Consider the following 13,398-nt stretch of genomic DNA (forward strand, 5'->3'; position numbering starts at 1 on the left):
TATCTGCACACACAAAATATATATATATATATTTTATGACAACATCCTGACAGTTTCATAAATAAACACACACGCATTTTCAGCACTATGAATGACGTCAACTAACCGCATGGTTGACGTAGAGCGTCCCAAGTTTGACTTGAGGGTTTTGAATGGTGACAGCTTCCGGGGTGGGTTGTGGGGCGTAAACTGAGTTTCAGCACCATGGACAGCAGATCGGTAGTCTTATTGCGCCACCCAGCGTTCATTCATAGGAGCAACAGCTTTCCGAAATCCATCCAGATGGCTTCTCTTTGAGTTCAGGGATTCACCCATGCGCATATGGCATAACACTGACCTCTAGTGTGTACTGCAGAGCATTGCATTGCAGTTCATAATACCAGCGCATCGCAAGAATTGGATGTTGAATTTTGTTTAGATTAACCAGTATAAAAATAACTGATATTAGCTTAAAAACTAATTTAAATAACAACCATTCTATGTTTTGTATTAATGTCTTATCTTGTTGTTATGGTATACAATTTCTAACAAAATAGCATAGGAAGCCTAATAATAGTCTTACGCATTTCATGTGACAAGTTTATCCCTGACACTAAGTCGTCAACTAGTCTTATATTTTTAATGCCACATGCGCACACAAAAATTAAGCCACTAGATAAACGTCATTATGCTCAAACTGCATTGCTGTTTCAAAGCCACGGCTCTTTGCCCTGACAAATATGGCGCCTGGGTTGACGTGTAAGTATTAGCGGGCCGAGGCAATCAATGTGGAGACTACATCAACTGTACAATGCCAATGTACTGTAACGGGGTCTGTCACGGTTGGTCATCTATCACGAACGCGAGGGCTTGCATTTGTGGTCGAATAGGTGTCAAGAAAACGCAAAAATATCGAGTGTTCTTTACTTGCGATTTTGCTTGCTATCAGCTGCTAAACTGAAGGAGATATATCAGTCACGTGACCTTCCTCGGTCGAGAGGAGGAAGTGGAAGTCTGTACCGATGTGCACTCGTGCGTAACTTTAAGATGAAGGCGAGAAAGAGAAAGGAGGAGCCCCCCACTCTGTGGGTACGTGTTGTTGTTTTATTTGTGCTCATTTAATCGCCAAGTTAGCATGAAAGAGGGGACAGGAAAACTTCCGACAACGCTACTGAAGGCTAGCTAGAGCACTCACGCTAAACAAACTGTCCACTTCATTCATACAGGTAAGCAGCAAAAGTTGGATGCTATCGCTGATGTAAAGTAAACTTAATGTATCTATTAATGTGGTTGAATTCAAATGATGAAAGTACTGGTGTCGTGATGTTGCACCCTAGACAGCCATGGCAAAAGTACTCACAATCTTTACTGATGTTAAGAATAATAAAATAATACTAATAATTTATTATTATTATTATTATTATTATTATTATTACAAAAATGATGAATGGTTATGGTTCAATAGATATACTCATATACTAGGTACGACTCACTTAAGTAAAGTATAATGAAAACAAAGCAAAAATGTATAGATTACATATACAAAACTTTGATATACAATACTTATTTTGACAGCTTGGTGCAATGAAATAAAAATGGTGCCCATTGATATGTGCAAATTTTAATGTCCCGAATGATGAAGGTTGGGGAATCCAGGTCCAGAAAGTAAAACCCCTGCCACAGATTGGGTTTAGCTACAGGTGCTTCTTCTACTCAACTGGCAGGTTAACAAGCTCATCTCCACCTGGTTGAGTAGAAGCACTTCCTGGACTGGTGAAGTGTCACACATCATTGGTGGCGAATGAATCGCGCCTCGATATGCGCTTCAGAAATTTCTTCCTGGATTACTAGAAACACGCTCCGAAGCCTCGGCACAATACGTCCCATAACTACTGGATTCCCCAACCTTGCTAATGACTGACAGAGACAAAGCCAAAAGTCAAACAACAATAAAGGGCTCGGCAGCTCATAGTTTGTGTTAGGTCGCTCATGGCTCTATGATCTTTGAAAAAGTTTGTTAAGATGACGTAACGCATGTCTTTGATTTTGTGGAGCCTAAAGTCTTTTTGCACTGCTGGGATTTGTATGAGTGCAACCTATGAATTTGGACAGCTGGCGCTGATGACATACTGATAGTAGGGCTGCGCGATATAGCCAAAAAATCAAATCTCGAGTTTTGCAGTCATTCTGGACAACTACGAATTTAATCTAATAAACCCAACAAACAATTAGTGATAGGTTACATTTATTCAAAAATGATTCCTGAACAAAATGTTCAGAGAACAATAATGTATCCTGATCCTAAGTCAGGTTTACTTTTAACAACTTTTAACATAGTTTGTGCTTAAATGCCACAATGAAGTAATTGGTAGCTGTAGTAAACAACATTCTACCACTTGTGCAAATTTACAACTCACAAAACATTTGGATGTAACATAACAACAGCCATTAACTCATTTGCTCCCAAAAACATATAAATGTCCCATTTTAAGTAGTACCATGCTCCCAAAGACGTATTTATACGTTTATTTTTATTTTATTTTTTATGCTAGAGCATACAGAAGACTTTGATGCAGCCTCTGAACTGAAGAGAATGCTTTAAGCAAATGGTAGTTATTAAAACGGCCAGCAGGTGGTAGAAGAATATAAGAGATCAACCAGGGCCATGTCGTAAAAGGCTCTTGTAAATACTAAATAATGATGAAACGGATAGAATTTTTTTTTTTTTCCTGATGAAAGAAGAGACTTGAATGTTTCTTTTGGTATGTTCCATGTTTTTTACAGTAATAGAATATAATATTCCGTGGGCCTTGCAAAATCAGTCAAAATCCAGTAAAACAGCCGGGAGAGAAGGGGGGTGCATCAGTTAAAATGGGTGGGAGTTAATAAGCCACATGATAAAACTTGATTTCACGATTTAGCAAACATTCAACGATTAAATTTTTAAAATGATGTATCGAATTAATTTACTGTCCATGACGATGTATCTAATTAATTCGATATATTGCCCAGCCCTAACTGGTAGCTTTTTGATCAATGAAAACGTGATAAATTAACAAAGGTATAATTTGTACTAGTTCTGCTTGTGACATCAAAGCAAGGTAGCGTCTTTTTTGTTTGTTTTTAATTTCCAGAAAAGTAGTCATTTTAGAGGTGTGAAGATTGCGCCGGAAAGCGCCAATTTGTACTTTAATACTCCTCTTACTCTGAGTGATGAACATTTTTGTTCATGTACGTCTGCTCCAGTTTTCCTTGCCTTTAGAAAATGGATGAAAGATTGGTGTAACGTTTGCTTTGTGCCCTTATTTGCCAGGTCCCCAAAATGGCTGAGGAGCATAGTCACTGCATTTCCTGTGTCAACCGAAGGTGCATGATCAGACCTCAGCCAGGTGTTTCCTGCGATCTCACCTGCTGCCCTCTATTTTGCGGTGCAGTGTTTCACTCGTGCAAAGCCGAGGAGCACCACCTCCTGTGTCCGCTGCTGAGGGTGCCGTGCCTGAACAGAGCCTATGGCTGCCCTGCTGCCATGGCGCGCAACCAGATGTCGGCACACTTGGAGGTATGTCCGGCCGGGGTGATGTTTTGCGGCATGGAATGGAACCACTGCGCAGTCAGCGACACGGACGATGACTACTCGTACAAGCGCTTGAGACATGCGGTGGAGGTGGAGCAGCTTGGAATAGCTGTCGCCCTAAAGGACAAGTGCTCTCTGCTGGAGTCGCTCGGGATGATTTCCATCGTACCCACCATCCAGAGGGGCTTGTTCAATCTTACGATTCAGTTTGGCAGCTTGACAGAGCCAGGATTGTCTGCCTTGTCGGATTCACGACCGGAACCAGCAAGAGAGCGAATCGCCAACGGTATTCACGGACTGAACGAGCAGGACCACCCAAAACTATACAAGACCACTCTGAAGAAACCGAGGAGCTTTGTCATTGCTTGGGAGCTAGTTAGAGGTGCAAACTCATCTGATTGTTGCGCTGAGGGTGCGGAAAGCAGACTGGACAAACTTCAAAACGGGCAAACCGCTGACAAGGCTATGGAAGAACATTCATTAACAAATGGCTGCCTGGAGATGGTTGTACAAGAGGACTTGGTTGCTTCTCAGGATGTGGCAATGTCTTCACTACACAACGGTAAGGAGGTGGCGCAGAAGAACATAGTGGACCTGTTTAGCGGTGCTAATTCAGCCAGTAGCCCTGCTGACGGCGTAGAAACCTCTCAGCAGGCTAGCATACAAGTGCAGTTTCAGAACAGACTAACCGCAGACAAGTCTATGGAAGAAACAAGTTTGTTAATTAATGGATGCCTGGAGATAGATGCTCCTCAGGATGTGATGATGTCCCCTTTGAGGGCTCATGTAGTGCTGGAAGATGGTGAGTCAGAAGAGTGGATGCTCTCCACGGGCCAGAGTCCTTCTGCCAGTCAGAGTCAATCGAAAAACAAGGCAGTGGACACCTCAGATCTGGAACAGGATGTCAAGGACGCTGTGATGGAGGAGTCTTCTAGAGACTGCACAGCGTGCATAAGGATCTCGGATACGCTCCCTTTGGTTTACGGCCGCATCCACTCGGGCACGAAGACATTCCCGTTCCCGGTGACTTTGATGGTCACGCACACTGCTCCTCATGTAGTGCTGGAAGATAGGGAGCCAGAAGAGTGGCTGCTCCCCACAGGCCAGAGTCCTTCCACCAGTCAGGGTCAATCGGAAACCAAGACAGAGGACAAGGCAGTGGACACTTCAGATCTGCAACAAGATGACTATGACACTGTGGATTTCTGCCAGCATGAGTCTTTTAGAGCGTGCACAGTGCACATAAGGAGCCGTATGGACGGTGACCGCATCTACTTCGGCACGAAGACATTCTCGTTACAGGTGGACATGCTGGACTCGGACACGGGGGTTGGTGACATGGCCTCTGCTTCTGCTTGCGACAAGGACTCCCCACAGAACGCCTGCCCCATCTCCATCCATACCGTCCGCCACAGTCTCGGTCCAGATCCCCTGCTGGGTAACTGTTACAAGTTCCCCTTTGCGTGCGATCAGTCCTTCCGCCGAGATGAGTTCACCTCGCATTACGCCAACGTCCACAGGGACATTTACGACGGGGTCAACAACGGCTGGATGGAGCACCGCTGCCCGCTCGCCTTTTACGGCTGCACCTTCTCCCAGCGAAGGTTTTACCCCACCTCCCCTGGGGCCAAGGTGGTCCACGACAGGCACCTGAGGTCCTTCGGGGTGCAGCCTCATCCTGGCGCCAAACTCTCTGGCGATTCCCACGCTGACCAGTTCAGTGGGCTACCCAATGAGGTACTGTGCCACATAGTTGGCTTCCTGGACAGCTTCAGCCTGTGCCAATTGTCGTTGGTGTCGCGTAACATGAGGGAGGTATGCTACAATCTTCTCCAGACCAGAGGTATTGTGGAGCTGCAGTGGGAGAAGAGGCTATGCTTCAGGGATACCTGGAGGGTCTCATGGCAGGTTAAACGGAAAGTGAGTTTAACTTAACGCAAACATTGCCGATGGAAAGCTCTTGTGAAACTCATTTTGAACCCAGCAGTGATGTCATGAGGTGTTAGTGTTGTTACAAAAGTGGGATTTTGTAGCCCTGGTTGTGGGATTTGGTCTACCTTTCTACACGACCTTGCCTACTTACCCTCAATCTAGATCTGTCAAAATTTATCGACAATGATAATCGGCAACTATTTTAATAATCGAGTAATCGGTTGGAGCCATTTTTAAAGGGATCCCCATTTTCATCAGTAAAAAGTTAACATTTTGTCTATCATGAATTTGATTACTTCATTATTTTTCATGTACAAGTAACATCTTTAAAAAGACATTTTACCACTTGCTGTCGACTGAAAATGATACGCATCGGCTGCGCACGCAACCGATAACGAGCAATCACGGCTCACCGGTTTTATGGGTTTGGTCATGTGACTCAGCAAACTGAGCCATGATTAGTCGTTACCTGCTCCTTGAGCACGCGTGATGTCATCTTCAGTCGACAGCAAGTGACGAAATGTGTTTTTAAAAGTATTACATAATTGTACATGAAAAATTATGAAGTTATCACATTGATTATAGACAAAATAATATATTCTTACTGCCAAAAATGGCAAAATGAGTCAAGTATCCTCTTAAGTTAAAATTCTCCAAATCCTCTGATTTCAGCATATCAACAGTAATTGTTCACTAATTTCTGTAGTCCTTCCTGTTTAATCAAATTAAGACAATTGCACACTACCTCCAACCCACAACATGGCAAAGTCAAGTATAGACAATTTTATTTCATGAAGCTAACTTGCGTATGAAATAAAGCTAATCAAGTTTTTGTTTGCCTGCAGATGTGGCGGTTCAGCACTGCGTTCAGCCCAGTGCTGACGTGGGGCTTCGCAGACGTCCCCAGCATGTCAAACCACCTGAAGCAGTGTCAGTACAACACGGTGGAGCATCGGACCGAGCCGGTGCCGCTCACTGTGGGACTCGGGCCGAAGCACTTGAACAAACTCCCAAAATCTCAACGTCCAGTAGATTTTTAGTAGGAGATATAAGCTCTGTACCTGAAATGCACTCCAAAAGCAATGATAACGCACTAAATGTATGAATGAATAAAATGTATGAATGATTGCAGTGTACTAAAAAAAAAAAAAAAGAAGAAGTAGTGTACTACGTATCCTGATGGCACTACTCAAAGAATGTTAGGAATATTTGAGGTTCAGGTTAATTTACTCTAAATAACCTGTAAAGGTTTTAGTGCAATTTATTGTGGAATTTTTCCCAAAATATCCCTAATTTGGGGGAGGAGAATTGTCGGTACACTTTATTGCCTTAATATAATAACACCCTACTGCCAACATGAATGACTCATTGATTTAAAGTAAGAAATTTGACCAAATTGTATTACTGTACTGCTAAATGTGCACAATAATTCTTTTTTTTTGTTGTTGTTGTTGTTGTTGTGATGCACAGCACAAGTATATGTCACAGTACAATATGCGACCATGAATGTTGGTCTGAGCATCGTTGATTGAATGTTAACCCATTTGGATATGTTGTGATTTGGTTTCAATACAGTAACTGTTGCAGTAGGGACTGCGTTTGTTTACATCCATGGTCAGTTGAATAAAGGAAATAAAGTTTTTGTCAAATAACATCCATGTTTTTGTTCTCTTATCAGTCTCTGTGTCTACCCATCACGACATATAACATCTATTACATGACATGTACAGGTAATGTTCTGAGAAACGTTTAAATCTCCCATAAAATATATATTATGTTCAAAATCAGTCATTTGTTTGCATGCTGTTATATAACATTGTAGGGGTGTTAAAAAAAATCAATTCGGCAATATATCGCGATACTACAGCACGCAATTCTCGAATCGATTCAATAGGCAGCCGAATCGATTTTTTAACATCCATTTTTGATGGAAAAATATTTTTTTAAAAAACGTCTAACTTTCACACCTTAAGCATGGAAGAATGTTATATTAATGGAACATTAAGCCTTCATACTTTATTTCAATGCTGTTAAAACATGAAAAATTTTACAACCTGTTAGTTAAATACAGCGACTCACAGTTCTAAGACTGAAGTCTCAGATCAATAAATAATACATTTTCATACAAATCTTACAGTGTACATGTATAGGTTTACTGAATGCTATTTTCTAAATTTGAGTAGAAAAAATCGCAATAATCGACTTGTAAATTCAAATCGGATTAATCGAATCGAATCGTGATACGGATCGAATCGTCAGGCACGAGGCAATTCACATCCCTATAACATTGATTACAGGAATGGCAGCTGACTCCCACCATGCTAACCTAACCACTAGCCTAATACTCATTAAGTCATGAAGTGAATCCGTCTTGGATTTATCTAAAAATAAAAAAGGCTAATTGATTATGAATGAAAAAACAATGACTGAAATTGGCCTACTTCAACTTCTCATCTTGATCTCACCCTCCAACATGGCAGACTTAACATACTTACTAGTCATGTGATTGAAAGATACTTGACTCATTGAGCCGTTTTCAACAGTTAAAAGTTAATATTTTGTCCAGAATTAATTTGATAACGTCATTATTTCTCTTGTACAATTAATACCTTTAAAAAGTATTTTTTCCACTTGCTGTTGACTGAAGATGACATCACCTGTGGTAACAACTAATCATGGCTCACCTGTTTTCTGTGTTCTGGCATTCTCAGAGTAGTATGGCCGAAAGAGTTATCGAAACTTTGTTCTTTATGAACCCAAAAGTACATTTTACTCCAGTACTTTTTTAGGTTTTGAAGTTGACATGTCGCAACCAAACTACCTTTGCTTAGCCAATCAAAAGTCAATAACCAAGTTCTCGTCCCGCCCACCGAGCCAACCTGCAGTTTCTATGACGTTAAACAAAAAACAGTAGAATCAAATTATTAGTACTCCATATCTTTGCAGTAGGCCTAGTAAAAAAAATTTAAAAAAAAGTTTGAGTGACCAACAAGGCATTTTCCCCAAAAAAATTTACAATTACACTGCCTTGCCGACTTTTGAGTTTCCACACCATCAATGAGCTTTAGTAGTCAATGACACACACCTGTGTCTGCTCAATGGAGATTGGCCCAGGTATTTATTTCACTTAAAAGACAAGCTTCTATCGCATCTGTTTACTTGGGCACATCTGATGGCAGCCGTGTAAGGGCAGAGCTTTGTGGTGGACGAATAAAGAGCTGATTTGATTTACTTGCGGGGTGTACTAACAATTGTAAAATGGCGGAGTACGCGCTGACGGTAACAACGGGGAACATGCTGCATGCTGGCACTTTTGATAATGTTTATGTCACTCTACTGGGCGAAGAGGGCCAATCCAACCGCACAAAGCTGACCGGTGTGAGTCTGGTTAATGAGAAGGTAGGTTGAGTAATACTGTACACTACTATCAAAGTGTATAGTAATGTTTTGGCTTTAGGGTTAAATTTCAGGATGAGCCTAAAATTCCCTTTACAGGTGATCCTAATTTAACTTTTTTTCTAACTTCTGGATGGATGTTACTAAACAATCAGGTGTCAAGAAAGTACTGTAACATTATACATTCCTATTCCAAGAGTTTGTCAAATTAATTCAATACATTTTAAAACGTTTGTCTCACCTGCTTGCAGGTGGGAATGTTCTCAGTGACGTCTGCGTTCACGCTAGGATTCCTCCTGCTCCTCCAAGTGGAGAAAGATCCTCTCCATGAATTTGAAGATAAGGCGTGGTTTTGCTCCACTGTCTCAGTGAGGACGCCGGAGGATGATGACGTTTTCTTCCCCTGCTACAAGTGGCTGTTCAGGGGTGATCTTGTGCTTTTGAGAGGAGGCAGAGGTACGTGTTGCGCACCAAATGTCATCCTTTCATTTTCTGCATCCATTTATTTTCTACGCTGTAGAAAATGAAAGGATATTTGAGCAAAAGGAGGAACTGTCGCAGTATACCACCAAATGCCACAGAAGGTGGACGTACAAGTTATTAGCGTAAAATGTCTTGTTCAATTTTTAGGTGGGCACAATGCACAGACTGTATATAAAGTTTATTTGTGTGTGTTTTTTTTTCTTTTCGCATTGCTCATACTGTAGTACATCTTCATGAAGCCAGCAGAGGGCGCTACCGGACCTTAAACTAAAATGTATTTTTTTTCGTTGTTAGCAAACCATAAGTCCACTTGTCCAAATGCAAATTGCACCGCTATTGTAAAATAAGGCCATTAGATAAAATTGCCCCTTTTCCCAAGATGTAATCTAGTATAAACTAATTTTCATGATTTTAGATGTCTTCAAAAGTAACTACTGTATGAGTAGGTTGGGGTGCAAAAAGAGGAATTTGCGAAATGGCGCTAGCAGTAGCATGGTTAACCATGGCTGCTTCATTTGTACAGCATCTTATTTGTAATGGCGTTAAGTGTTACTATAACACAAACTTTCATCAGTTCTGTTATTTTTTGTAATGTCAAAAAGAGGTTATGTACAAACCTACCAAGCAGTAAAGTTGCTAATTCCACGTTACCTCTGTCTGAATCCCCTCGGGCCTGAGGTCCCCTCATTCTGTTTGCAAGTCTTGTGCCCAATTTTTATGCCCCAACTGAGCCTCAAAGGTGGCTAGTGCACTAGTGAAGCTCATTTTACCAATGTGAAAGTTGACAGCTGACTCATTTTAACTCAGTAGCTGACTCAAACAGCCCAACAATCGAAGCGGCAGAGGTTTTTTGTTTTTTGTTTTTTTTTTAGCCCTTGAAGCATTCAACATTTTAGGAAGAAAAAAAAAAACTATATATATATATATATATATATATATATATATATATTTTTTGCCGCCCCCCCTGCCCTTTTATTTCTCAAAATGTCTCCCCTGTCAGCCACAAAAGCATTTGAAGACTTCTATCCACGACTTGAAGACCAACGGAAAAAGGAATTGGTCCAACAGAAGTTGACATACAAGTTAGTAAGCCACAGTTTAATTCAATTTACTGCTTATTAAACAGTGTTGACTTATCTGTCATCATCAGGTGGGATGAGTATGCTGAAGGAATGGCTTATGTCTTAAGCATCAAAGATGTTAGTTCCCTCCCACCGGAAGCACACTTCTCATTCTCAAAGGCCCTGGAGTTCGAATACAGGATAAAGTTTGCGTGAGTGTATTGAACTTTTTTACGGTCTTACATTCTTGTAAACTGAATGCTAATAGTTTTCACATATTTTACCCAGAACGGATGAACTTACAGAGACTGGTATACTGCATACTACAGCACGCTGGGAGAACTTTGAGGACATGAAGAATGTTTCCTGGTTCACAAAATCATCCCTTGCCGGTATTGTCTTTAAATACAATAAGTGAGACTGAAGAATAAAAATTAAAAATACACGAACTATGTCCAGAAACTGTATCGCAGCTGTGGAAGAACGACGACTTTTTTGCATACCAGTTCCTCAACGGCGTCAACCCGTACGTGATCCGACGCTGCTCCAAGCTGCCATCCAATTTCCCAGTCACAGATGAAATGGTGAAGCCGTTTATGGCCGACGGGACCACTCTGACTGAAGAGATGGAGGTAGCAAACGGCGATTTAAGCCCAATCAGCCCTTGCCAAATAAATATCTGATTAGAAGCGTGTTGTACTTTATGTGCGTAATTCACAATTGTGTGGTTATCCTTGTTTTTACAGAATGGCAACATATTCATACTTGATTACAAAATCATGGAGGACCTGCCAACAACTGTTATGGATGGTAAGCAGGTTCCTCTGTCAGCGCCCATCTGCCTGCTTTACATGACTCCTGAGAAGAAATTACTCCCCCTTGCCATTCAGGTCTGTCTTATTTGTCTTCATTGCCCGAATAAATGATCAGATATTAAAACAATCCTCTCCCTTCCACAGCTTGGCCAGCAGCCCTCGAAAGACAATCCAATTTTTCTGCCCAGTGATTCCGAGGTGGACTGGCTGCTGGCTAAACTGCACGTGAGGCACGTCGACACCTTGTATTGCTTGTTAGTCACCCATTTGCAAAATACTCACTTGGTAGCAGAGGTTTTTGCAATGGCGACGCTTCGCAACCTGCCGACGATTCATCCACTGTACAAGGTAAACGGAAGGCAGGATAAAGTTATTTCCAAAGACAAATGATGGATGCAACTGTTAATGCCTCCCTGTTGTCTTCCAGCTACTGATACCACATCATCGAAGTACTCTCTTCGTCAACACGGTAGCTCGTGCTGTTCTCTATGGCCCAGGGAGATTTTTTGATAACGTATGAAAATGTTCTTGATCACATCTCCTTTTTTGGACCAATCCATCCACTCATCACTGTCGATTCTGTTGAAGTCTTCCATTTCTGCAGAAGGACAACTGCCGCTCCTGAGAAGGGCACTCGCCCAGTTGACCTACGTGTCACTCTGTCCTCCAGACGACATCGCTGCCAGAGGTCTGGAGTCCATCCCCAACTTTTATCACAGAGATGATGCTTTGAGGGTGTGGAATGTCATTAACGGGTGAGTTTCTGTCAAAAAAGACAAATAAGTTTGTTGCCACTTCTGGTAGAAGTTTAAACAAAGAATCACATATTTAATCCTACTACAAATGATTAGCCTGCTAGCTTAATGCTATCACATGATACAAATTGCCTCTTAAGTACTCCAGACTTTTTTTTTTTTTTTTATGTTTTTTGGTACTTTAGTCCAAACTGTATTTTGTCGCTCAGCTTCGTCAAGGCAGTGGTGGCTTACTATTATCCATTGGACATTGAAGTGGCTGCCGATTCTGAGCTTCAGCAATGGGTCAATGAGATTTTCAACTACGGGTTTCTGGGTAATGCTGCTTCAGGTATTGTCAATTTCACTTTTTATTTTGTGAAAGAAAGTATAGCGGTGGAAAGTGCATAACTGTATTATTGCAGGTTTTCCTTCAAGCGTTCAAAATGTCAAAGAGCTGATCAAGTTTGTCACGATGTTGATTTTCACGACGTCAGCACGACATACTGCAGTGAACGGGGCACAGGTGAGTACTCTTCAATGTTTGGATCTTCCCAAAGTCCACATTTGACAATTATTTTCTCCCTATAGTTGGATTTTCTAAGTTGGATCCCGAATGGTCCTTTGTTGCTACATCTGGCTCCACCCACTATAAAAGGAACTGCTACTATGGATGACATACTGATGACGCTGCCCAACAAATCATTCGGATCAATCACTACGGCTCTTAATTGGTTCCTTGGCGAGAAATATGATGACTTTGTAAGTTTAAATGTTACTGTTTTTGAAGTAAGACTGCTACATTGTTTTTGTTTTTTTTTTTGTCGGGCCTTAAAGGTGTCTTGTTTTGTCTTGATCAGGTCCCTCTCGGTCAATACCCTCAACTTTTTAGTGAGCCTGCAGTATTGAGGATGATTGAGGATTTTCAAGAAGAGTTGTCCACAATCGGCGGTGCCATTGAAAAGAGGAATGAGGAGCTTCAACTGCCCTATCTGTACTTGAACCCCAAAGAAATTGAAAACAGTGCAACTATTTAATGTTAAAGGAAGGGGCAATTCAGGTGTTGCCATTGCTTGTCAATAAAGTATCAATGTTGGTTGATCTTGAATGCTTGCCTCTATTTTGTACTCACAAAAGCTGGGAAGGAGAACATTCCACACTTGGAGATTAAAAGCTCCAGCAATAGAATTGATTTTATTTGCTAAAAATAATGCTGTGAAGAGATGTGACACTTTATATTAATAATATGAGTATAACAATGGTTTACTTTACATTAAATATTTATTACTGTAAAAGTTGAGTGCTTCACTTGTCGGCTAATAATCTTTAAGGATTTTACCTACACCATTAAACAAGTATTTCTAAAATTTACACTGTTGTGATGCTAAACAATGTTCAAAGTCTTTGGTAGGCTAACTTGGGCT

The 13,398-nt window shown here is 41.2% G+C and overlaps 2 protein-coding genes across 6 annotated transcripts; both read left to right on the plus strand.

Annotated features, from left to right (window-relative positions):
* The first annotated feature begins 691 nt into the window (after window positions 1–691).
* fbxo30b (F-box protein 30b) lies at window positions 692–7,139 on the plus strand. Of its 5 annotated transcripts, XM_077509848.1 has the most exons (4): window positions 786–1,205; window positions 3,293–3,345; window positions 3,414–5,473; window positions 6,331–7,139. In XM_077509848.1, exons 3-4 carry the CDS (start codon window positions 3,506–3,508, stop codon window positions 6,523–6,525), a joined length of 2,163 nt encoding a protein of 720 aa, XP_077365974.1. In that variant the 5' UTR covers window positions 786–1,205; window positions 3,293–3,345; window positions 3,414–3,505; the 3' UTR covers window positions 6,526–7,139. The 5 variants fall into 5 exon arrangements, with proteins under 5 accessions (XP_077365973.1, XP_077365972.1, XP_077365971.1 ...); XM_077509847.1 differs by lacking the exon at window positions 786–1,205 and adding an exon at window positions 692–738 and having other exon boundaries at window positions 3,293–5,473; XM_077509846.1 differs by having other exon boundaries at window positions 785–1,205; window positions 3,293–5,473.
* A 1,481-nt stretch (window positions 7,140–8,620) lies between these two features.
* LOC144010675 (polyunsaturated fatty acid lipoxygenase ALOX8-like) lies at window positions 8,621–13,082 on the plus strand. The gene is made up of 14 exons (XM_077511090.1): window positions 8,621–8,884; window positions 9,133–9,337; window positions 10,365–10,446; window positions 10,515–10,637; window positions 10,714–10,817; window positions 10,885–11,057; window positions 11,172–11,315; window positions 11,385–11,588; window positions 11,668–11,754; window positions 11,829–11,995; window positions 12,205–12,326; window positions 12,400–12,500; window positions 12,566–12,736; window positions 12,835–13,082. Exons 1-14 carry the CDS (start codon window positions 8,744–8,746, stop codon window positions 13,009–13,011), a joined length of 2,001 nt encoding a protein of 666 aa, XP_077367216.1. The 5' UTR covers window positions 8,621–8,743; the 3' UTR covers window positions 13,012–13,082.
* The last annotated feature ends 316 nt before the right edge of the window (window positions 13,083–13,398 follow it).

This window comes from Festucalex cinctus, chromosome 21 (assembly GCF_051991245.1).
Source record: "Festucalex cinctus isolate MCC-2025b chromosome 21, RoL_Fcin_1.0, whole genome shotgun sequence".
In the NCBI taxonomy this organism is placed as follows: domain Eukaryota; kingdom Metazoa; phylum Chordata; class Actinopteri; order Syngnathiformes; family Syngnathidae; genus Festucalex; species Festucalex cinctus.

What these genes read in the sequence shown, in the direction of transcription:
- fbxo30b (XM_077509845.1), top strand. Translation starts at nt 1,027, where the DNA reads ATGAAGGCGAGAAAGAGAAAGGAGGAGCCCCCCACTCTGTGG. An exon ending in AGGAGCCCCCCACTCTGTGG is followed by an intron (nt 1,069 to 3,292) that starts GTACGTGTTGTT and finishes CTTATTTGCCAG; the next exon opens with GTCCCCAAAATGGCTGAGGA. An exon ending in CATGGCAGGTTAAACGGAAA is followed by an intron (nt 5,474 to 6,330) that starts GTGAGTTTAACT and finishes GTTTGCCTGCAG; the next exon opens with ATGTGGCGGTTCAGCACTGC.
- LOC144010675 (XM_077511090.1), top strand. Translation starts at nt 8,744, where the DNA reads ATGGCGGAGTACGCGCTGACGGTAACAACGGGGAACATGCTGCATGCT. An exon ending in GAATACAGGATAAAGTTTGC is followed by an intron (nt 10,638 to 10,713) that starts GTGAGTGTATTG and finishes TATTTTACCCAG; the next exon opens with AACGGATGAACTTACAGAGA. An exon ending in CGATTCATCCACTGTACAAG is followed by an intron (nt 11,589 to 11,667) that starts GTAAACGGAAGG and finishes GTTGTCTTCCAG; the next exon opens with CTACTGATACCACATCATCG.